This window comes from Pristiophorus japonicus, chromosome 3 (genome assembly GCF_044704955.1).
Source record: "Pristiophorus japonicus isolate sPriJap1 chromosome 3, sPriJap1.hap1, whole genome shotgun sequence".
Classification (NCBI taxonomy): domain Eukaryota; kingdom Metazoa; phylum Chordata; class Chondrichthyes; family Pristiophoridae; genus Pristiophorus; species Pristiophorus japonicus.
This window is the reverse complement of record NC_091979.1, coordinates 215659229-215683222: the sequence shown is the minus strand read 5'-3', so window position 1 is coordinate 215683222 and position 23994 is coordinate 215659229. Positions and strand designations below refer to the sequence as shown.

The 23994-nt window shown below is 57.1% G+C and overlaps 1 protein-coding gene across 1 annotated transcript in view; it reads right to left on the bottom strand.

The window, feature by feature from the left end:
• lancl1 (LanC antibiotic synthetase component C-like 1 (bacterial)) overlaps positions 1-23994 on the bottom strand; it is a 96811-nt gene that overhangs the window by 18179 nt on the left and 54638 nt on the right. The window contains exon 6 of the mRNA XM_070876255.1: positions 9881-10063. Coding sequence (XP_070732356.1) covers positions 9881-10063 — 183 coding nt within the window. The remainder of the gene's footprint in view (positions 1-9880; positions 10064-23994) is intronic.

Sequence of the window (23994 nt, the reverse complement as noted above, 5' to 3'; positions counted from 1 at the left end):
GGTTCTCTCCCCCCCTACTCCCCCGTTCTCTCCCCCCCCACTCCCGCACTCCCCGTTCTCTCCCCCCCACTCCCCCGTTCTCTCCCCCGCCCCCCCATTCTCTCTCCCCCCCCCACTCCCCCATTCTCTCTCCCCCCCCCCCCACTCCCCCGTTCTCTCTCCCCCCCCACCCCACTCCCCGTTCTCTCCCCCCCCACCCCACTCCCTGTTCTCTCCCACCCCACCCCCCCCCACTCCCCGTTCTCTCCCCCCCCCCACTCCCGCACTCCCCGTTCTCTCCCCCCCACCCCACTCCCCGTTCTCTCCCCCCCACCCCACTACCCGTTCTCTCCCCCCCCACCCCACTCCCCGTTCTCTCCCCCCCCCCACGCCACTCCCTGTTCTCTCCCCCCCACCCCACCCCACTCCCCGTTCTCTCCCCCCCCCACCCCACTCCCTGTTCTCTCCCACCCCACCCCCCCCCACTCCCCGTTCTCTCCCCCCCCCCACTCCCGCACTCCCCGTTCTCTCCCCCCCCACCCCACTCCCCGTTCTCTCCCCCCCACCCCACTCCCCGTTCTCTCCCCCCCCACCCCACTCCCCGTTCTCTCCCCCCCCACCCCACTCCCCGTTCTCTCCCCCCCCCACGCCACTCCCTGTTCTCTCCCCCCCACCCCACCCCACTCCCCGTTCTCTCTCCCCCCCCACTCCCCTGTTCTCTTCCCCGCCCCCCCACTCCCCCGTTCTCTTCCCCGCCCCCCCACTCCCCCGTTCTCTCTCCCCCCCCACTCCCCGTTCTCTCTCCCCCCCCACTCCCCGTTCTCTCTCCCCCCCCACTCCCCCGTTCTCTCTCCCCCCCCACTCTCCCGTTCTCTTCCCCGCCCCCCCACTCCCCTCCCCGCCCCCCACTCACCCGTTCTCTCTCCCCCCCCACTCCCCCGTTCTCTTCCCCGCCCCCCCACTCCCCCGTTCTCTCTCCCCCCCCACTCCCCTGTTCTCTTCCCCGCCCCCCCACTCCCCCGTTCTCTTCCCCGCCCCCACTCCCCCGTTCTCTTCCCCGCCCCCCCACTCCCCCGTTCTCTTCCCCGCCCTCCCACTCCCCCGTTCTCTCTCCCCCCCCCACTCCCCCGTTCTCTTCCCCGCCCCACCACTCCCCCGTTCTCTCTCCCCCCCCCACTCCCCCGTTCTCTCTCTCCCCCCCCCCCCCCCACTCCCCCGTTCCCTCTCTCCCCCCCCCCCCCACTCCCCCGTTCCCTCTCCCCCCCCCACTCCTCCGTTCCCTCTCCCCCCCCCACTCCTCCGTTCCCTCTCCCCCCCCCCATTCCTCCGTTCCCTCTCCCCCCCCCCATTCCTCCGTTCCCTCTCCCCCCCCCCATTCCTCCGTTCTCTCTCCCCCCCCCCCCACTCCCCCATTTTCTCTCCCCCCCCATTCCCCCGTTCTCTTCCCCCCCCACTCCCCCGTTCGCCTCTCCCCCCACTCCCCCCAACCACTCCCCCGTACTCTCCCCCCCACCACCTCACTCCCTACCCCCTACTCCCCCGCTCTCTCCCCCCCACCACCCCACTCCCTTCCCCCCACTCACCCGCTCTCTCCCCCCCACCACCCCACTCCCTCCCCCCCACAACCCCACTCCCTCCCCACGCACTCCCCCGCTCTCTCCCATCCCTCCACTCCCCCGCTCTCTCCCCCACCCCCCCCCACACACTCTCTCTTCCCTCAATCTCTTCCTCCCCCACTCCTCCACTCTCTCCCCCCCCTCCGTTCCCTCCCCCCACCCCCACTCCCCGCTCTCTCCCCCACCCCCCCGCACTCTCTCCCCTGCTCCCCCCCCAGCCCCCCCGTTCGCTCCCCCCCACCTCCCCACTCTCCCGCTCTCTCTCCCCCACTCGCCCGTTCTCTTCGCCCCCCCCACTCGCCGGCCCCCCCCTCCCCCCCACTCACCCCCTCACCACTCCCCCACTCTCTCCCCCCCAGCACCCCCGTTCTTTTCACCCCACTGCCCCGCTCTCTCCCACACCCCCCGTTCTCTTCCCCCCACTCCCCCGTTCTCTTCCCCGCCCCCCACTCCCCGTTCTCTCTCCCCACCCCACTCCCCCGTTCTCTCTCCCCCCCCATTCCCCCGTTCTCTCCCCCCCCCACTCCCCCGTTCTCTCCCCCCCCCCCATTCCCCCGTTCTCTCTCCCCCCCTCACTCCCCCGTTCTCTCTCCCCCCCCCACTCCCCCGTTCTCTCTCCACCCCCCACTCCCCCGTTCTCTCTCCCCCCCCCACTCCCCCGTTCTCTCTCCCCCCCCATTCCCCCGTTCTCTCCCCCCCCCATTCTCTTCCCCCCCACTCCCCCCTCCCCGTTCGCCTCCCCCCCCACTCCCCCCAACCACTCCCCCGTTCTCTCCCCCCACCACCTCACTCCTACCCCCCACTCCCCCGCTCTCTCCCCCCCACCACCCCCTCCCGCCCACAACCCCACTCCCTCCCCCCCTACTCCCCCGCTCTCTCCCCACTCCCCCCCATCCCTCCACTCCCCCGCTCTCTCCCCCACCACCCCCACACACTCTCTCTCCCCTCAATCTCTTCCTCCCCCACTCCTCCACTCTCTCTCTCCCCCCCCCCGTTCTCTCCCCACTCCCGCACTCCCCGCTCTCTCCCCCACCCCCCCGCACTCTCTCCCCTGCTCCCCCCTCAGCCCCCCCGTTCGCTCCCCCCCACCTCCCCACTCTCCCCCTCCCACTCCACCGCTCTCTCCCCCCCAGTCGCCCGTTCTCTTCGCCCCCCCCACTCGCCAGCCCCCCCTCTCCCCTCCACTCACCCCCTCGCCCCCCCACCATTCCCCCGCTCTCTCTCCCCCAGCTCCCCCGTTCTTTTCCCCCCACTCCCCCGCTCTCTCCCCCCCCACACTCTTCCCCTCCACTCCCCCGCTCTCTCTTCCCCCCCCCACCCCCCGGTTCTCTTCCCCCACCCCCACCTCCCTGCTCCCCCCACCCCTACTCCCTCCACCCCCCACTCCCCCGTTCTCCCACCCACCCCCACTCTCTTGTTCTCTCACCCCACCACTCTCTCCCCCCCCCGCTCTCTCCCCCTCCCACCCCGCCACTCGCCCGTTCTCTTCCCCCCCCCACCCCCCCCTCTACACCTCCCCCCACCCACCCCCTCTGCTCCCCCCACTCGCCTCCCACTCCACGTTCTCTCCCCCCCCACTCCACGTTCTCTCCCCCCCCCCCCACTCCACGTTCTCTCCCCCCCCCCCACTCCACGTTCTCTCCCCCCTCACTCCACGTTCTCTCCTCCCCTCCACTCCCCGTTCTCCCCCCCCCACTCCCCGTTCTCTTCCCCCCCCACTCCCCCACTCCCTGTTCTCGCGCCCCCCCACTCCCCGTTCTCTCCCCCCCACTCTCCGTTCTCTCCCCCACCCCCACTCCCCGTTCTCTCCCCCACCCCCACTCTCTCCCCCACCCCCACTCTCTCCCCCACCCCCACTCCCCGTTCTCTCCCCCACCCCCACTCTCTCCCCCACCCCCACTCTCTCCCCCACCCCCACTCCCCGTTCTCTCCCCCCCACCCCACTCCCCGTTCTCTCCCCCCCCTCCCCACTCCCCGTTCTCTCCCCCCCCTCCCCACTCCCCGTTCTCTCCCCCCTCACCCCACTCCTATCCCCCCCCACCCCACTCCCCCCCCACCCCACTCCCCTCCCCCCCACCCCACTCCCCGTTCTCTGCCCCCCCACCCCACTCCCCGTTCTCTCCCACCCCACCCCACTCCCCGTTCTCTCCCACCCCACCCCACTCCCCGTTCTCTCCCACCCCACCCCACACCCCGTTCTCTCCCACCCCACCCCACACCCCGTTCTCTCCCCCCCCACCCCACTCCCCGTTCTCTCCCACCCCACCCCACACCCCGTTCTCTCCCACCCCACCCCACACCCCGTTCTCTCCCCCCCCACCCCACTCCCCGTTCTCTCCCCCCCCCCACCCCACTCCCCGTTCTCTCCCCCCCCCACCCCACTCCCCGTTCTCTGCCCCCCCACCCCACTCCCCGTTCTCTTCCCCCCCCACCCCACTCCCCGTTCTCTCCACGTTCTCTCCCCCCCCCACTCCCGGACTCCCCGTTCTCCCCCCCCCCACCAAATCCCCCGTTCTCTCCGCCCCCCCCACTCCCCGTTCTCTCCCCCCGCCAAATCCCCCGTTCTCTCCCCCCCCCACTCCCCTGTTCTCTTCCCCCCCCACTCCCCCGTTCTCTCCTCCCCCACTCCCCCGTTCTCTCCTCCCCCACTCCCCCGTTCTCTCCTCCCCCACTCCCCCGTTCTCTCCCCCCCCACTCCCCCGTTCTCCCACTCCCCCGTTCCCCCACTCCCCCGTTCTCCCACTCCCCCGTTCCCCCACTCCCCCGTTCTCTCTCCCCCCCCCACTCCCCCGTTCTCTCCCCCGCCCCCCCACTCCCCCGTTCTCTCTCCCCCCCACTCCCCCGTTCTCTCTCCCCCCCCACTCCCCCGTTCTCTCTCCCCCCCCACTACCCCGTTCTCTTCCCCCCCCCCACTCCCCCGTTCTCTTCCCCCCCCCCACTCCCCCGTTCTCTTCCCCCCCCACTCCCCCGTTCTCTTCCCCCCCCCCCACTCCCCCGTTCTCTTCCCCCCCCCACTCCCCCGTTCTCTTCCCCCCCCCACTCCCCCGTTCTCTCTCCCCCCACCACTCCCCAGTTCTCTCACCACCCCACTCCCTCCCCCCCTACTCCCCCGCTCTCTTTCCCCCCGCACCACCCCACTCCCTCGCTCTCTCCCACTCCCACTCTCTTTCCCCCACCCCACCGCACTCTCTCCCCTGCTCCCCCCTACCCCCCCGTTCTCTCACCCCCCACCTCCCCACTCCCCCCCCACCCCCCCGTTCTCTCCCCCACCACCACTCCCCGTTCTCTCCCCCCCCACCCCACTCCCCGTTCTCTCCCCCCCCACCCCACTCCCCGTTCTCTCCCACCCCACTCCCCCGTTCTCTCCCACCCCACTCCCCCGTTCTCTCCCACCCCCACTCCCCCGTTCTCTCCCACCCCCACTCCCCCGTTCTCTCGCCCCCCCACTCCCCCGTTCTCTCCCCCCCCCCCACTCCCCCGTTCTCTCCCCCCCCCCCACACTCCCCCGTTCTCTCCCCCCCCCCCACACTCCCCCGTTCTCTCCCCCCCCCCCACACTCCCCCGTTCTCTCCCCCCCCCCACACTCCCCCGTTCTCTCCCCCCCCCCACACTCCCCCGTTCTCTCCCCCCCCCCACACTCCCCCGTTCTCTCCCCCCCCCCACTCCCCCCGTTCTCTCCCCCCCCCCACTCCCCCGTTCTCTATCCCCCCCACTCCCCCGTTCTTTCCCCCCCCCCCCACTCCCCCGTTCTCTCCCCCCCCCCACACTCCCCCGTTCTCTCCCCCCCCCCACACTCCCCCGTTCTCTCCCCCCCCCCACTCCCCCGTTCTCTCCCCCCCCCCACTCCCCCGTTCTCTATCCCCCCCACTCCCCCGTTCTCTCCCACCCCCACTCCCCCGTTCTCTCCCCCCCCCCACTCCCCCGTTCTCTCCCCCCCCACTCCCCCGTTCTCTCCCCCCCCCCCACTCCCCCGTTCTCTCCCCCCCCCACACTCCCCCGTTCTCTCCCCCCCCCACTCCCCCGTTCTCTATCCCCCCCACTCCCCCGTTCTCTATCCCCCCCACTCCCCCGTTCTCTCCCCCCCCCCCACTCCCCCGTTCTCTCCCCCCCACTCCCCCGTTCTCTCCCCCCCCCCACTCCCCCGTTCTCTCCCCCCCCCCACTCCCCCGTTCTCTATCCCCCCCACTCCCCCGTACTCTCTCCCCCCCCCCCACTCCCCCGTTCTCTTCCCCCCCCCCCACTCCCCCGTTCTCTTCCCCCCCCCACTCCCCCGTTCTCTTCCCCCCCCCCCACTCCCCCGTTCTCTTCCCCCCCCCACTCCCCCGTTCTCTTCCCCCCTCCCACTCCCCCGTTCTCTTTCCCCCCACCACTCCCCCGTTCTCTTTCCCCCCACCACTCCCCAGTTCTCTCTCCCCCCACCACTCTCTCACCACCCCACTCCCTCCCCCCTACTCCCCCGCTCTCTTTCCCCCCGCACCACCACTCCCTCGCTCTCTCCCCCTCCCACTCTCTTTCCCCCACCCCACCGCACTCTCTCCCCTGCTCCCCCCCACCGCACTCTCTCCCCTGCTCCCCCCCACCCCCCCGTTCTCTCCCCCACCCCCACTCCCCGTTCTCTCCCACCCCCACTCCCCCGTTCTCTCCCCCACCCCCACTCCCCCGTTCTCTCCCCCACCCCCACTCCCCGTTCTCTCCCACCCCCACTCCCCGTTCTCTCCCACCCCCACTCCCCCGTTCTCTCCCCCCCCACTCCCCCGTTCTCTCCCCCCCCCCCACTCCCCCGTTCTCTCCCCCCCCCCACTCCCCCGTTCTCTCCCCCCCCCCACTCCCCGTTCTCTCCCCCCTCCACTCCCCGTTCTCTCCCCCCCCCACTCCCCGTTCTCTCCCCCCCCCCACTCCCCGTTCTCTCCACCCCCCCACTCCCCGTTCTCTCCACCACCCCCTCGCTCTCTCTCTGCCCCCCACTCCCTCGCTCTCTCTCTGCCCCCCACCCCCTCGCTCTCTCTCTGCCCCCCACCCCCTCGCTCTCTCTGCCCCCCACCCCCTCGCTCTCTCTCTGCCCCTCACCCCCTCGCTCTCTCTCTGCCCCTCACCCCCTCGCTCTCTCTCTCTCTCCCCCCCACCCCCTCGCTCTCTCTCCCCCCCACCCCCTCGCTCTCTCTCTCTCTCCCCCCCAACCCCTTGCTCTCTCTCTCTCCCCCCCACCCCCTCGCTCTCTCTCTCTCCCCCCCCACCCCCTCGCTCTCTCTCTCTCTCTCCCCCCCCACCCCCTCGCTCTCTCTCTCTCTCTCTCCCCCCCACCCCCTCGCTCTCTCTCTCTCTCTCTCTCTCCCTCTCCCCCCCACCCCCTCGCTCTCTCTCTCTCTCTCCCCCCTCCACCCCCTCGCTCTCTCTCTCCCCCCCCACCCCCTCGCTCTCTCTCTCTCTCTCTCTCCCCCCCACCCCCTCGCTCTCTCTCTCTCTCTCTCTCCCCCCCACCCCCTCGCTCTCTCTCTCTCTCTCTCCCCCCCACCCCCTCGCTCTCTCTCTCTCTCTCCCCCCACCCCCTCGCTCTCTCTCTCTCTCCCCCCCACCCCCTCGCTCTCTCTCCCCCCCCCACCCCCTCGCTCTCTCTCCCCCCCCACCCCCTCGCTCTCTCTCTCCCCACCCCCTCGCTCTCTCTCCCCACCCCCTCGCTCTCTCTCTCTCTCCCCACCCCCTCGCTCTCTCTCTCTCTCCCCACCCCCTCGCTCTCTCTCTCTCTCCCCACCCCCTCGCTCTCTCTCTCTCTCCCCACCCCCTCGCTCTCTCTCTCTCTCTCTCCCCACCCCCTCGCTCTCTCTCTCTCTCCCCACCCCCTCGCTCTCTCTCTCTCTCCCCACCCCCTCGCTCTCTCTCTCTCTCCCCACCCCCTCGCTCTCTCTCTCTCTCCCCACCCCCTCGCTCTCTCTCTCTCTCCCCACCCCCTCGCTCTCTCTCTCTCTCCCCACCCCCTCGCTCTCTCTCTCTCTCCCCACCCCCTCGCTCTCTCTCTCTCTCCCCACCCCCTCGCTCTCTCTCTCTCTCCCCACCCCCTCGCTCTCTCTCTCTCTCCCCACCCCCTCGCTCTCTCTCTCTCTCCCCACCCCCTCGCTCTCTCTCTCTCTCCCCACCCCCTCGCTCTCTCTCTCTCTCCCCACCCCCTCGCTCTCTCTCTCTCTCCCCACCCCCTCGCTCTCTCTCTCTCTCCCCACCCCCTCGCTCTCTCTCTCTCTCCCCACCCCCTCGCTCTCTCTCTCTCTCCCCACCCCCTCGCTCTCTCTCTCTCTCCCCACCCCCTCGCTCTCTCTCTCTCTCCCCACCCCCTCGCTCTCTCTCTCTCTCCCCACCCCCTCGCTCTCTCTCTCTCTCCCCACCCCCTCGCTCTCTCTCTCTCTCCCCACCCCCTCGCTCTCTCTCTCTCTCCCCACCCCCTCGCTCTCTCTCTCTCTCCCCACCCCCTCGCTCTCTCTCTCTCTCCCCACCCCCTCGCTCTCTCTCTCTCTCCCCACCCCCTCGCTCTCTCTCTCTCTCCCCACCCCCTCGCTCTCTCTCTCTCTCTCCCCACCCCCTCGCTCTCTCTCTCTCTCCCCACCCCCTCGCTCTCTCTCTCTCTCCCACCCCCTCGCTCTCTCTCTCTCTCCCCACCCCCTCGCTCTCTCTCTCTCTCCCCACCCCCTCGCTCTCTCTCTCTCTCCCCACCCCCTCGCTCTCTCTCTCTCTCCCCACCCCCTCGCTCTCTCTCTCTCTCTCCCCACCCCCTCGCTCTCTCTCTCTCTCTCCCCACCCCCTCGCTCTCTCTCTCTCTCCCCACCCCCTCGCTCTCTCTCTCTCTCCCCACCCCCTCGCTCTCTCTCTCTCCCCACCCCCTCGCTCTCTCTCTCTCTCCCCACCCCCTCGCTCTCTCTCTCTCCCCACCCCCTCGCTCTCTCTCTCTCCCCACCCCCTCGCTCTCTCTCTCTCCCCACCCCCTCGCTCTCTCTCTCTCTCTCTCTCCCCCACCCTCCCGCTCTCTCTCTCTCCCCCACCCCCCCGCTCTCTCTCTCCCCCACCCCCCCGCTCTCTCTCTCCCCCACCCCCCCCGCTCTCTCTCTCCCCCACCCCCCCCGCTCTCTCTCTCTCCCCCACCCCCCCGCTCTCTCTCTCTCCCCCACAACCCCCGCTCCCTCTCTCTCCCCCACCCGCCCCCGCTCTCTCTCTCTCTTCCCCCACCCGCCCCCGCTCTCTCTCTCTCTTCCCCCACCCGCCCCCGCTCTCTCCCTCTCCCGCCCCCGCTCTCTCCCTCTCCCCCACCCCCACTCTCTCTCTCTTCCCCACCCCTTCACCCCGCTCTCTCCCTCTTCCCCCCGCCCCCTCCCTCTCTCCACCCCCCCAACTCGCTCTTTCTCCCTCTCTCCCCCCCCCCCCCCCCCCAAGTCGCTCTCTCTCTCCCTCTCTCCAAGTCGCTCTCTCTCTCCCCCCAAGTCGCTCTCTCTCTCCCTCTCTCCCAAGTTGCTCTCTCTCTCCCTCTCTCTCCTCCCCTCCCCCCCAAGTCGCTCTCTCTCTCCCTCTCACCCCCCCAAGTCGCTCTCTCTCTCCCTCTCCCCCCCAAGTCGCTCTCTCTCTCCCTCTCTCCCCCCCAAGTCGCTCTCTCTCTCCCTCTCTCCCCCCCAAGTTGCTCTCTCTCCCTCTCTCCCCCACAAGTCACTCTCTCTCCCCCCAAGTCGCGCGCTCTCTCCCTCTTTACCCCACCCCCAAGTCGCTCTCCCTCTCCCCCCCCCCGCAAGTCACTCTCTCTCGCCCCCCTCCCAAGTCGCTCTTTCGCTCCCTCCCACCCTCCCCCAATCAATCTATCCTTTCCTCCCCCCCCCGCAAATCAATCTCTCCTTCCCGCCCCACCCCCAAATCAATCTCTCCCTCCTGCCCCATCCCCAATCTCTCCCTATCGCCCCCAATCTCTCTCTCCCTCCACTCCCACAATATCTATCTCGCTTTTCCACTCCCCTCTTGGCCACCCACGGGCCCTCTCGGCCGCTCACCGGGGCCTGAGTGGGCAGAGAGAGTCGGGGCCTCAGAGGGCGGTGAGGGTCGGGGGGGGGGCGGGGGGTGGGGCCTGAGCAGATTCTTGGGCCTCAGGTCCTGCTTCTCGGCACCACGTTGAGGGATGGGCTCGACAGACGATGCATGTCTGTCAAAGAAATTGCAGTACAAATAGTTGCACTGAATTATTAAATGTGTAATAGTGCCTCTGCTATCTCCTCTCTAGATTTTTTGATAATACTTGGTCACACAAAGACAGACAAGAATACCTTATAAGCTTGTATGAGCATGTAAATCACTCCAGGCGACCCATGACACCAGTGAACTAGGTTATCTCTGGATTCACCTACACATGGAGGATAATTTCCCGATGAAAACTTCAAGTCACAAACAAAGTCCACACTGGGTTTCACCAGCTTGAGAAGTGCATCTTTGTCAACCCCAAATTCTGTCTAAAGAAGAAAAAGACAAAAAGAGAATAAGAGTTTTACTGCTAAGTGACAAACAAGAATGGAAATACTCAAATCTGATTTTCAATGCCGTATACATTATTCTGAAATCTGCCAAAAAAATTGGATAGCTAAATCTTTACCTGTCCAATTAGGTAAACAATTGGAATGCAGATTCAGAAAGGGAAGATCCTGTATACCAATCTCCTGGAACTTTGAGGAAGTGACATGCCAGGAGCTTTGTGGAAATCTCCAATACATGGTGCACCTCGACTTCCAAAATACATTTGACGAAGTTCCACATGAAAAGCACTGGAAATTCAGCTGCAATTTAGAATCAGTGGGTATTTGTAAGAGGACTTATGTCAGGGTGAGGAGAGTGCTGAGTGGAGCAACTCAGCTACTGCTTTCTCTTGCATTAACACGCTCAATACAAGCTGGTCAACTTTGTAAATAAGGGTCAGTTGAATCTGACTTGGACCGATCCTGTCACTGCTTTCCAAATGCACTACTATGTCATCTTTAATAATTGATTCCAACATTTTTGTCAGGCTATAGTGACTATTGATGTCAGGCTAACCGGTCTATAATTATCCGTTTTCTCTCTCCCTCCTTTTTTAAAAAGTGGTGTTACATTAGCTACCCTTCATTCCATAGGAACTGATCCAGAGTCGATAGACTGTTGGAAAATGATCACCAATGCATTCACTATTTCTAGGGTCACTTCCTTAAGTACTCTGGGATGCAGACTATCAGGCAAAGAGGTTTAGGGAGGAAACTCCAGAGCCCAGGCAGCTGAAGGCACGGTCACCAATGGTTAAGTGATTAAAATCATGGATGCTTAAGAGGCCAGAAAGAGAGGAGCACAGATATCTCGGGGGGGGGGTTGTGGGGCCGGAGGAGATTACAGACACAGGGAGGGGTGAGGCTATCGAGTAAAATTCTATTCTTGTTTTCAAATCCCCCATGGAGGTATATAAAAGTAGTAAATGGCATAGTTTGGAAAAGATAAAGACGACAAGCTAAACCATTGCAACATCTTGCATTTATCTAGTGACTTTAAACGTTCCAAAGTGCTTAACAGGGGCATTATCAGACAACATTTGATACCGAACCACAGAAAGGAGATAAGTAGGACAGGTTACCAAAAGCTGGGTTAAAGAAGTAGGATTCAAAGGGTGTCTTAAAGGAGGAGAAAGGCCAAGAGGTTTAGGGAGGGAATTCGAGAGCTTAGAGCTTAGGCAGCTGAAAGCACGACTGCTAACGAAGAAGCAATGAAAATTAGCGATACGCAAGAGGCCAGAATTAGAGGAATGCAGAGTTCTCCAAGTGTTGTAGGGCAGCAGCAAATGACAATTTTAGGACCGTACTCAGGAAGCTCTTCTTCACACTAAAGAGTGATCAATACATGGACTTCAGTGGAAGCAGAAATCTGAAAGAACTAAAAGTACAATTGGGTGGAGTGATTGTAGGGACTGAGTGGATGGTTCAGTTGAGAGGACTTCTTCACCTATGCCTATGTTGTGATCGCTTTGTGTGCACACCCTACTAATTATCTCAAACAAAATATTTATTCTTGCATTTCTTTTTACCATTAGGTTTAGAACTGGCAATCATGATGTTGATTTAACTGCTTCAATAAATTTATACTCCACTGTAATTTAGTGGGACAATGCCCCGTGCTAAGTTTAGCATTTAGAAAAATCAACGGCAATAGTGATGTCTGCGTGAAACTTTCCTAATTGAACAGTAAAAAAGTAACATTCGGAATTAAATAGCAACAGCTGAAAAATGGGAGTCACACATTTTAATTCATAAATATGACAAGAAAAAGCTGCAAATGCTGGAAACTGAAATAAAACTAAAAAATGCTGAAAATACACAGGCGATGAAAAGCAGTTGAAAAGGGAAAAACTGACAAAAAAAGGAGGCACACATATTTTAAAGCATCTTGATTTAAAGATTAAACTCAATAATCACCTTGAAATTCCAAATTTAGAGATATGCCCAATGAAACCTGGAATCAGCATTGCAATGTTGCGGTTCTGTTCAGACACTTGTCCCATTTGCTGTACATAACATTTAATCTTCTCTCCGTATCAATGTGGAGCACACCTTCTATTGGGCTCAATTTTCTGCAGTATTCGCACAATTTTTTTGGAGTATGCTGCTTTTTCTGGCCTAACTTAAAAATCCCCAGTTTCCCCAATCAATTTGCACTGACTTAGTTACGTTTTTTTTTGCTCAAACGGGAGCGTTATCAGCCACCTAAGCCAGTTCTGGCCATTTAGACAACTTTGGCCAGCTAATAGTTACTCCATTTCTACTTAGGCCAGCATATGTGGCCACTCTAGAAAACCCTTGAGAGTTAAATAAATTGGCGCAGGTAAGTACATTGGCGGCCATTTGGGCCTGGGATAGGATCGAGAAGCAGAGAGGACCTGGACTGGCAATCACTCGGGACCGGAGAGGCTCAGGGATGGGGTGGGGGAGAGGGAGCAAGCGAACTGGTCGGCATCGGGCGGGGAGGCACCGGAGAGGTTGGGGGTGGTGGGGCGGGGAAGGGAGGGAGGGAACTGGCCGGCATCAGGCAGGGACCACACAGCGAGCGACGGGAAAGCATCGGAGAGGCTCGGGGGGAGGGTACCTACCACAGCAGACCAGGGAGGCACCTCACTCGGGGACCGGGGAGGGGGAGGGAGAGAGGTCATAAGACTCAAGGGGTGGGGGTGTGGGGGGAGAGGAGGACAAAAGACCTTTTGGGTGTGGTCCATCCATACAGACCTTGGGGGGGGGGGGGGGGGTAGGAGGGAGGGAGGGAGTGAGAGAGTGAGAGCGAGAGCGAACTGCGAACCTGTGCTACCTGCTTGCCTGTCATTTTGAGCTTGAAAGTTTAACTTTAAGTATGGGGGTAATATAGACAATGCCATATCTTGTGCGAGCATTCTGCATCAGTGTGCTACGTAGGAGACAATTGATTAGACATCACATCAGGAACATCAGAGCCCGTAGGGTGCTGGGCAGGAGGCCTTACTCATCTCTGCAATATCGAGACAGGTGTTCTTACCTGCACCTGAGTGTTGCAGACTGTCAGAAGGCTGCGTTTCCACAGAGAAGTTATCCGTGAGATCGGAGAGTTGCTGAGACCAGACCTGCAGCCGAGAAGTGTCAAGTGGACTGCTTTGTCAGTTGAAGTGAAGGTTACAGCTTCACTTTCATTCTATGCCTCTGGATCGTTCCAAGCTACAACTGGAGATGTGTGCGCCATCTCTCAACATGCAATACTTGTCTCAATTCGCCAGGTGATGGCTGCACTGTATGCGCGGAGGAATGACTTCATCAAGTTCGCAATGACTGCCAAGCAATCCGTGACAGGGTTGTGGGGTTCTCAAGGATTGTTGGCTTCCCAAAGGTACAGGGCTGCATTGATTGTGCCCACATCGTCTTGCAAACACCTTTGGAGAATTTCGAGATATTCAGGAATAGAAAAGGCTTCCACTCCATTAATGTGCAGCTCGTGTGTGATGACATGCATCGTATCATGTCAGTCAATGCAAGATACCCTGGCAGTACCCATGTTGCGTTCATCCTAAGCAACAGCGTTATATCTGCCATGTTTCAGCAGCAGCCAGAAGGGCAGAGCTGGCTACTGCGAGACAAAGGGTACGGCCTTGCCACCTGGCTCATGACGCCCCTACGCGTAACCCGGATGGAAGCTGACCGTCAATACAACATGTCGCACATTGCGACGCGCAGCATGAGAGAGAGGACCATTGGCATATTGAAACAGCGTTTCCGATGCCTGGACCATTCCAGACGCTACTTGCAATACTCCCGAGACCATCGGTCAGTTCACTGTTGTGTGCTGCATGCTGCATAACTTAGCCATCATGAGACAGCAGCAGCTGGTAGTGGAAGACCCACCTGCGGTGAGTGGCTGGTAATGATGTGGACGATGCAGGTGACGAGGTGGAGGAGGAGGAGGATGACGACGACAGAGGAAACCATGCAAGTGCCTGAGGCCGGAGCACGACGGCGGAGGAAGGTGGGCCATCGTGCTCCTTCAATGATTGCTCGAGCCTTGCGCCAGCAGCTCATCCGTGAATGCTTTACTGATGCCGGAGGGCTCAGCGACAACTATTCCACATGGACATGTTTATTTTTTGGAGCTGTTCCGTAATGTTGTGTTGGGTTAATGGAACATGATTCAGTTTTAATGTAAAATATATTTTATTCAAAAGTTTACAATGTACTTAACTTTACTGTAAAAAAATTATTGTATCAAATTTTACTTTAATATCACTCTAAGATCACTTAAAAACGTTATCACTTATAAACTTGTAAATTTACATAACTAACAAAAAACTTTTAATGTGAGAACAATTACAACAGTAACATCAACAACAACAACAGCAAAGCCCAGCGTGAGATCGAGAGCCAGCGGCAGTTGGTGAGAGGGGAGCGACCTATCAAAAGCGTACCGGTGCAGCTACAGCGGGAGAGAAAGCAAAATAGAAGTAGAAAGTAATCAAAACGTGACGTCACAGCCAATGGGGTAAGTGATTGGTGAGTAGCTTTTCTTTTATTTTTTATATCAGTAAGTGAACTGTAACATTGTTATTACCAATTTAAGTGTATCTAAGGTTAAGACATGGCAGGAGAGCTCGGTCACGTGATATGCTCCTCCTGTACCATGTGGGAACTCGGGGACACTTCCGGTGTCCCTGGGCGCTACGTGTGTGGGAAGTGTATCCGCCTCCAGCTCCTGACGGTCCGCGTTGCGGAATTGGAGCTGAGGGTGGATTCACTCTGGAGCATCCACGATGCTGAGAATGACGTGAGTATCACGTGTAGTGAGTTGGTCTTACCGCAGGAGAAGGGTCCACAGCCAGATAGGGAATGGAAGACAAGCAGGAAGAGCAGTGCAAGAAAGATAGTGCAGGGGTCCCATGTGGTCATCCCCCTGCAAAACAGATACACTGCTTTGAGTACTGTTGGGGAGGATGACTCATCAGGGGAGGGCAGCAGCAGCCGCCAAGTTCATGGCACCGTGGCTGGCTCTGCTGCAAAGGAGGGCAGGAAAAAGATTGGGAGCGCGATAGTGATAGGGGATTCAATGGTGAGGGGAATAGATAGACGTTTCTGCGGACGCAACCGAGACTCCAGGATGGTATGTTGCCTCCCTGGTGCAAGGGTCAAGGATGTCTCGGAGCGGGTGCAGGACATTCTGAAATGGGAGGGAGAACAGCCAGTTGTCGTGGTGCACATTGGTACCAACGACATAGGTAAAAAACAGGATGAGGTCCTACGAAAAGAATTTAAGGAGCTAGGAGCTAAATTAAAAAGTAGGACCTCAAAAGTAGTAATCTCGGGATTGCTACCAGTGCCACGTGCTAGTCAGAGTAGGAACCGCAGGATAGCGCAGATGAATACATGGCTTGAGCAGTGGTGCAGCAGGGAGGGATTCAAATTCTTGGGGCATTGGAACCGGTTCTGGGGGAGGTGGGACCAGTACAAACCGGACGGTCTGCACCTGGGCAGGATCGGAACCAATGTCCTAGGGGGAGTGTTTGCTAGTGCTGTTGGGGAGTTAAACTAATATTGCAGGGGGATGGGAACCTATGCAGGGAGACAGAGGGAGACAAAAATGAGGCAAAAGCAAAAGACAGAAAGGAGATGAGGAAAAGTGGAGGGCAGAGAAACCCAAGGCAAAGAACAAAAAGGGCCACTGTACAGCAAAATTCTAAAAGGACAAAGGGTGTTAAAAAAGCAAGCCTGAAGGCTTTGTGTCTTAATGCAAGGAGTATCCGCAATTAGGTGGATGAATTAACTGTGCAAATAGATGTTAACAAATATGATGTGATTGGGATTACGGAGACGTGGCTCCAGGATGATCAGGGCTGGGAACTCAACATCCAGGGGTATTCAACATTCAGGAAGGATAGAATAAAAGGAAAATGAGGTGGGGTAGCATTGCTGGTTAAAGAGGAGATTAATGCAATAGTTAGGAAAGACATTAGCTTGGATGATGTGGAATCTATATGGGTAGAGCTGCAGAACACTAAAGGGCAAAAATCGTTAGTGGGAGTTGTGTACAGACCTCCAAACAGTAGTAGTGATGTTGGGGAGGGCATCAAACAGGAAATTAGGATTGCATGCAATAAAGGTGCAGCAGTTATAATGGGTGACTTTAATATGCACATAGATTGGGCTAGCCAAACTGGAAGCAATACGGTGGAGGAGGATTTCCTGGAGTGCATAAGGGATGGTTTTCTAGACCAATATGTCGAGGAACCAACTAGGGGGGAGGCCATCTTAGACTGGGTGTTGTGTAATGAGAGAGGATTAATTAGCAATCTCATTGTGCGAGGCCCCTTGGGGAAGAGTGACCATAATATGGTGGAATTCTGCATTAGGATGGAGAATGAAACAGTTAATTCAGAGACCATGGTCCAGAACTTAAAGAAGGGTAACTTTGAAGGTATGAGGCATGAATTGGCTAAGATAGATTGGCTAATGATACTTAAGGGGTTGACTGTGGATGGGCAATGGCAGACATTTAGAGACCGCATGGATGAATTACAACAATTGTACATTCCTGTCTGGCGTAAAAATAAAAAAGGGAAGGTGGCTCAACCGTGGCTATCTAGGGAAATCAGGGATAGTATTAAAGCCAAGGAAATGGCATATAAATTGGCCAGAAATAGCAGCGAACCTGGGGACTGGGAGAAATTTAGAACTCAGCAGAGGAGGACAAAGGGTTTGATTAGGGCAGGGAAAATGGAGTACGAGAAGAAGCTTGCAGGGAACATTAAGGCGGATTGCAAAGGTATGTAAAGAGAAAAAGGTTAGTAAAGACAAACGTAGGTCCCCTGCAGTCAGAATCAGGGGAAGTCATAACGGGGAACAAAGAAATGGCAGACCAATTGAACAAGTACTTTGGTTCAGTATTCACTAAGGAGGACACAAACAACCTTCCGGATATAAAAGGGGTCAGAGGGTCTAGTAAGGAGGAGGAACTGAGGGAAATCTTTATTAGTCGGGAAATTGTGTTGGGGAAATTGATGGGATTGAAGGCCGATAAATCCCCAGGGCCTGATGGACTGCATTCCAGAGTACTTAAGGAGGTGGCCTTGGAAATAGCGGATGCATTGACAGTCATTTTCCAACATTCCATTGACTCTGGATCAGTTCCTATGGAGTGGAGGGTAGCCAATGTAACCCCACTTTTTAAAAAAGGAGGGAGAGAGAAAGCAGGGAATTATAGACCGGTCAGCCTGACCTCAGTAGTGGGTAAAATGATGGAATCAATTATTAAGGATGTCATAGCAGCGCATTTGGAAAATGGTGACATGATAGGTCCAAGTCGGCATGGATTTGTGAAAGGGAGATCATGCTTGACAAATCTTCTGGAATTTTTTGAGGATGTTTCCAATAAAGTGGACAAAGGAGTACCAGTTGATGTGGTATATTTGGACTTTCAGAAGGCTTTCGACAAGGTCCCACACAGGAGATTAATGTGCAAAGTTAAAGCACATGGGATTGGGGGTAGTGTGCTGATGTGGATTGAGAACTGGTTGTCAGACAGGAAGCAAAGAGTAGGAGTAAATGGGTACTTTTCGGAATGGCAGGCAGTGACTAGTGGGGTACCGCAGGGTTCTGTGCTGGGGCCCCAGCTGTTTACATTGTACATTAATGATTTAGACGAGGGGATTAAATGTAGTATCTCCAAATTTGCAGATGACACTAAGTTGGGTGGCACTGTGAGCTGCGAGGAGGATGCTATGAGGCTGCAGAGTGACTTGGATAGATAGGTTAGGTGAGTGGGCAAATGCGTGGCAGATGAAGTATAATGTGGATAAATGTGAGGTTATCCACTTTGGTGGTAAAAACAGAGACACAGACTATTATCTGAATGGTGACAGATTAGGAAAAGGGAAGGTGCAACGAGACCTGGGTGTCATGGTACATCAGTCATTGAAGGTTGGCATGCAGGTACAGCAGGCGGTTAAGAAAGCAAATGGCATGTTGGCCTTCATAGCGAGGAGATTTGAGTACAGGGGCAGGGAGGTGTTGCTACAGTTGTACAGGGCCTTGGTTGGTACACACCTGGAATATTGTGTACAGTTTTGGTCTCCTAACTTGAGGAAGGACATTCTTGCTATTGAGGGAGTGCAGCGAAGATTCACCAGACTGATTCCCGGGATGGTGGGACTGACCTATCAAGAAAGACTGGATCAACTGGGCTTGTATTCACTGGAGTTCAGAAGAGTGAGAGGGGTCCTCATAGAAACGTTTAAAATTCTGACGGGTTTGGACAGGTTGGATGCAGGAAGAATGTTCCCAATGTTGGGGAAGTCCAGAACCAGGGGTCACAGTCTAAGGATAAGGGGTAAGCCATTTAGGACCGAGATAAGGAGAAACTTCTTCACCCAGAGAGTGGTGAACCTGTGGAATTCTCTACCACAGAAAGTAGTTGAGGCCAATTCACTAAATATATTCAAAAGGGAGTTAGATGAGGTCCTTACTACTCGGGGGATCAGGGGGTATGGCGTGAAGGCAGGAAGGGGGTACTGAAGTTTCATGTTCAGCCATGGACTCATTGAATGGCGGTGCAGGCTGGAAGGGCTGAATGGCCTGCTCCTGCACCTATTTTCTATGTTTCTGTTTCTATTAAAGAAAGGCTGCACCCATCTTATTGTGTTCCTAACACAGATGAGACTGCACAAAGGGAGGTTAAAATAACAGTGACCTCAATCTTTAAGATACTCGAGTGAGGAACAGGCCTTAGGGGCCGGCTTATATACAGTGCTCCCAAGGGATGCTAGGATCCCTTGGAACTTCAGGGTATGCGCTCCCTGGTGGCGGAACATGGGAGTGCATGCTTTACAGATACACATCAGTACTCCTCCTCCCCCCCCCCCCAAAGTCAAAATGAAAACTATTTACAAGGTGAGGCGGTCGGGAGCCTTTCTTTCCCTGGTGGACCGCCTCGGTACAAATGTCTGTTCTGGTGTGTTGGCTGTGCCCTCGCTGGGCTGGCGTGTTGTTGGCCCTGCAGGGCTGCTGGGTGAGCCTGGCCTTGCTTGGCTGTTGGGCGTGATGGGTTTGATTTCCTGGTCTGGGGTGGTGTCGTTGATCCTTTGGATGTGTGCTGTGGGCTTGAAAAAGGTGCTATCTACTGTGGGTTGTTCAGGGCAATCTGTGAACCGCAGCCTCGGTTGGTCCAGGTGCTTTCTGCAAAATTGTCCATTGTCTCGTTTGACTACAAACACCCTATTCCCTTCTTTAGCTATCACCGTGCCCGCGATCCACTTGGGACCATGTCCATAGTTTAGCACATACACAATTGATTAAGATCAATTTCCCGTGACACAGTGGCGCGACCATCGTTTACATTTTGTTGCTGCCGCCTGCTCTCTACCAGATCGTGCAGGTTGGGGTGAACCAGCGAGAGTCTGGTTTTAAGTGTCCTTTTCATGAGTAGCTCAGCCAGTGAGTGAGTGGGGTCTCCAGCGGTAGCTGAGCAGCACTCGAGGACAGGCGGGTTTGGAGTGAGCCTTCTATGACTCGTTTAAGGATCTGTTTGATTGTTTGTGCTGCCCGCTCTGCCTGTCCATTGGAGGCTGGTTTAAGCAGGGCCGAGGTGACATGTTTGATCCCATTGCGGGTCATGAATTCTTTAAATTCGGCACTGGTGAAACATGGCATGTTGCCCCTGACCAGTATGTCAGGCAGGCTGTGGGTAGCAAACATGGCCCTCAGGCTTTCAATGGTGGCGGTGGCGGTGCTTCCAGACATTATTTCACATTCAATCCATTTTGAAAAAGCATCCACCATCACCAGGAACATTTTACTGAGAAACGGGCCCGCAAAGTTGACATGGATCCTCGACCATGGTCTGGAGGGCCAGGACCACAAGCTTAGTGGTGCCTCTCTAGGTGCGTTGCTCAACTGAGCACACATGCTGCATTGCCGTACACAGGACTCCAAGTCAAGAGTCGATACCGGGCCATCACACGTGGAATCTGGCTATCGCTTTCATCATTACTATACCCGGGTGTGTGCTGTGGAGATCTGAGATGAACGTCTCCCTGCCCTTTTTGGGTAGCACTACGCAGTTATCCCACAACAGGCAGTCTGTCTGAATGGACAGCTTGTGCCTTCGCCGCTGGAACAGCTTGATTAGCTCTTGCATTTCAACGGGGATGCTGGCCCAGCTCCCATGCAGTACAGTTTTCTTTTTTACTAGGGACAGAAAAGGGTCTTGGCTGGTCCAAGTCCTAACCTGGCGGGCCGTGACAGGTGATTTATCATTTTCAAACGCTTCCATGACCATCAACAGGACTGCGGGCTGTGCCACCAACAAGTTTGCAGGCTGCGCCATTTCCATCCCCGTGGTGGGCAATAGTAGCCGACTGAGAGCATCCGCACAGTTCTCGGTGCCTGGCCTGTGGCGGATGGTATAGTTATACGCTGATAACGCGAGTGCCCACCTTTGTATACGGGCTGAGGCATTGCTATTTATCCCCTGGTTTTCAGCGAACAGCGATATGAGGGGCTTGTGATCGGTTTCCAGCTCAAATTTGAGGCCAAACAGGTACTGATGCATTTTCTTTACTCCGAACACACACGCTAATGCCTCTTTCTCAATCATGCTGTCGGCCCTCTTGGCCTTAGACAAGCTCCTGGAGGCAGAGGTGACAGGTTGCAACTTCCCCGCAACGTTAGCTTGTTGTAATACACACCCGACTCCATAAGACGACGCATTACATGCTAGCACAAGTCTTTTACACGGGTTATACAATACAAGCAGCTTGTTGGAGCATAAAATGTTTCTGGCTTTCTCAAAATCAATTACTTGGTTTTTTTCCCCATACCCAGTTCTCACCTTTACGCAATAACACATGTAGGGGCTCCAAGAGGGTGCTTAACCACGGTAGGAAGTTACCAAAATAGTTGAGGAGTCCCAGGAACGACCGCAGCTCCGTGACATTCTGTGGCCTGGGCGTGTTCCTGATAGCCTCCGTCTTGGAGTCTGTGGGCCAAATGCCATCCGCCGTGATCTTTCTCCCCAAAAACGCCACTTCTGTTGCCATGAAGACTCATTTCGACCTCTTCAGCCGCAGCCCTACGTGTTCTAGTCGCTGGAGGACCTCCTCCAGGTTTTGTAGGTGCTTGACGGTGTCCCTACCCATGACCAATATGTTGTCCTGAAAAACCACCATGCGTGGTACCGACTTGAGTAGGCTCTCCATGTTTCTCTGGAAGATCGCTGCAGCCGACCGAATTCGAAACTGGCATCTGTTGTAGATGAACAGTCCCTTGTGCATGTTGATGCAGGTGAGGCCCTTCGAAGACTCCTCCAGCTCCTGCGTCATGTAGGTAGAAGTCAGGTCGAGCTTGGTGAATGTCTTGCCTCCTGCCAGCATCGCAAATAGGTCGTCTGCCTTAGGTAGCGGGTATTGGTCCTGTAGCGAGAAACGATTAATAGTTACTTTATAATCGCCGCAAATCTTGACCATGCCATCACTTTTGAGCACTGGAACAAATCGGGCTGGCCCACTCGCCAAATTCCACTGGGGAGATGATGCCCTCGCGTTGCAGCATGTCCAGCTCGATTTCCACTCTCTCCCTCATCATGTGAGGTACCGCTCGCGCCTTGTGGTGAATGGGTTGTGCCTCTGGGACCAAGTGGATCTGCACCTTCGCCCTGGAAAAGTTTCCAATGCATGGCTCAAAGAGGGAAGGAAATTTGTTAAGAACCTGGGTTCATGAGGCCTCATCGACATGCGATAATGCTCGGATGTCATCCCAGTTCCAGCGGATTTTGCCCAGCCAGCTCCTTCCAAGCAGTGTGCCCGGGAAAATCCAGAGTGGCAGTTCGTGCACTGTGCCCTCGTAGGTGACCTTGACCATGGCGCTGCCCAGGACAGTGATGAGCTCAGTTTCATATGGATGGGGCTCAAGGCTGGTCTGAGTGCCTTGTTGCACCACAGTCTCTCAAACATCTTTTTACTCATGATGGATTGGCTAGCGCCAGTGTCCAGTTCCATGGCTACGGGTAAGCCATTCAATTTTACGTTTCGCATTATAGGTGAACATTTCATCGAAAATGTGTGCACTCCGTGTACTTCAGCATCTGCTTCCTCTCTGAGGCTCGAAATTGCTTTGATCCACCATGGACCGATCTTCCTCCACAACGTGGTGGTTAGCAGGTTTTGCAGAGCTTGCAGCTCGTTGAAGGTGCCCCATTGTTCCACAGCTCTTGTAAACATACCCTTTGAAGTGGCATGAATAGGCTGAATGAAAGCCTCCAGAATGCCAACAAGGTGTGAATTGTCTTGTTGTGGACTCGGAGTCATCTGGGAGTTGCAGACTCATGGTTTCTGCTCTGTACATTTCTGCTCGCAAACACAGTTCCAGTTAATTTATGAACATTGCTAGCACTTGTGTGCTGAGAGATTTGTTTGGTGTTATCACTGGTGGACATAAACGCCCGAGCTATCGCAATGGCCTTACTGAGGGTCAGTGTCTCTACAGTCAAAAGTTTTCATAGGAAGGTCTCGTGGTCAATGCCCAGTACAAAAAACTCTCTGCACATCTGCTCCAGGTAGCCATCAAACACATTGTCCTGCAAGTCGCCTTAGTTTGGCGACGTCGCTAGCAACTCCTGACCTTCTACACGCTAGCACGTGTAGAACCGATACCTCGCCATCAGCACGCTCTCCCTCGGGTTAAGATGCTCCCAAACCAGTGTACACAGCTCCTCATATGACTTATCTGTGGATTTCACCAGGGCCAGAAGATTCTTCATGAGGCTGTAGGTCGGTGCCCCACAGACTGTGAGGAGGACCGCTCTCCTTTTTGCAGCGCTTCCTTCTCCGTCCAGCTCGTTGGCTGCAAAGTACTGGTCTAGCCATTTGACATAGGCTTCCCAGTCCTCACCCTCCGACAACTTCTCCAGGATGCCCAGTTTGCTGCACCTTTGCGTTGGATTCGTATACTCGTCGCCAGTTATTGTGTTCCTAACACAGATGAGACTGCACACAGGGAGGTTAAAGTAATAGTGACCTCAGTCTTTATTAAGACACTCCAGAGTGAGGAACAGGCCTTTGGGGCCGGCTTATATACAGTGCTCCCAAGGGATGTTTGGATCCCTTGGAACTTCAGGGGATGCGCTCCCTGGTGGCGGAACATGGGAGTGCATGCTTTACAGATACACAACACGTCTCTCATCCCCCTTAATCTAACACCACCCGCTGCTCTTGGTCTTGGACTCTCCACCACCCCTGCCCACAGACGGCGGCGCAGTGATTTTGGGCTTGGTACCAAGCTTATTCCTTCTAACATCTCTACGCACTTCTTGATGGGGAGTGGAGGGCCCAGCTTGGAGCTCTTCAAAGGCTGGTGTGGGGATTGCAGTGGGAGTGGCAGTTGATTCTGTCAATGGGCGCGTGATCTAGGCGTGTTCCCTTATTGCAGCAGCTAACTCACACGTCATCCCTCATGAACCCTGGCAGTGTCTCAGCGGACTGAAACATTCCCTCCTTGATACTCTTTACTATCCCCGACACTCCCTCGCTCAGTGCCAGTGTCAGTGTCATGCTTTGCACGACCTCTGACATTCCCTCCCTCATGACCACTGCCGTGCTTTGCACTACCTCGGACATTCCCTCCCTCATGGCCACTGCAGTGCTTTACGCTACCTCTGACACTCCCTCCCTCATGGCCATTGACATGGTTTGCACTACCTCTGACATTCCCTCCCTCATGGACACTATGATGGCCCTGGCGAGTGTTGTTACTTCTCCCGACAGTCCCGCTACCTCAGCACTCACCCCACTGATGGTGCCCAGGAGTGATCGGGTTAGGTCAATGCTCTCCGCACTCAATGACATCATCTGAACCACATCAGTTACATCCTGCATCTC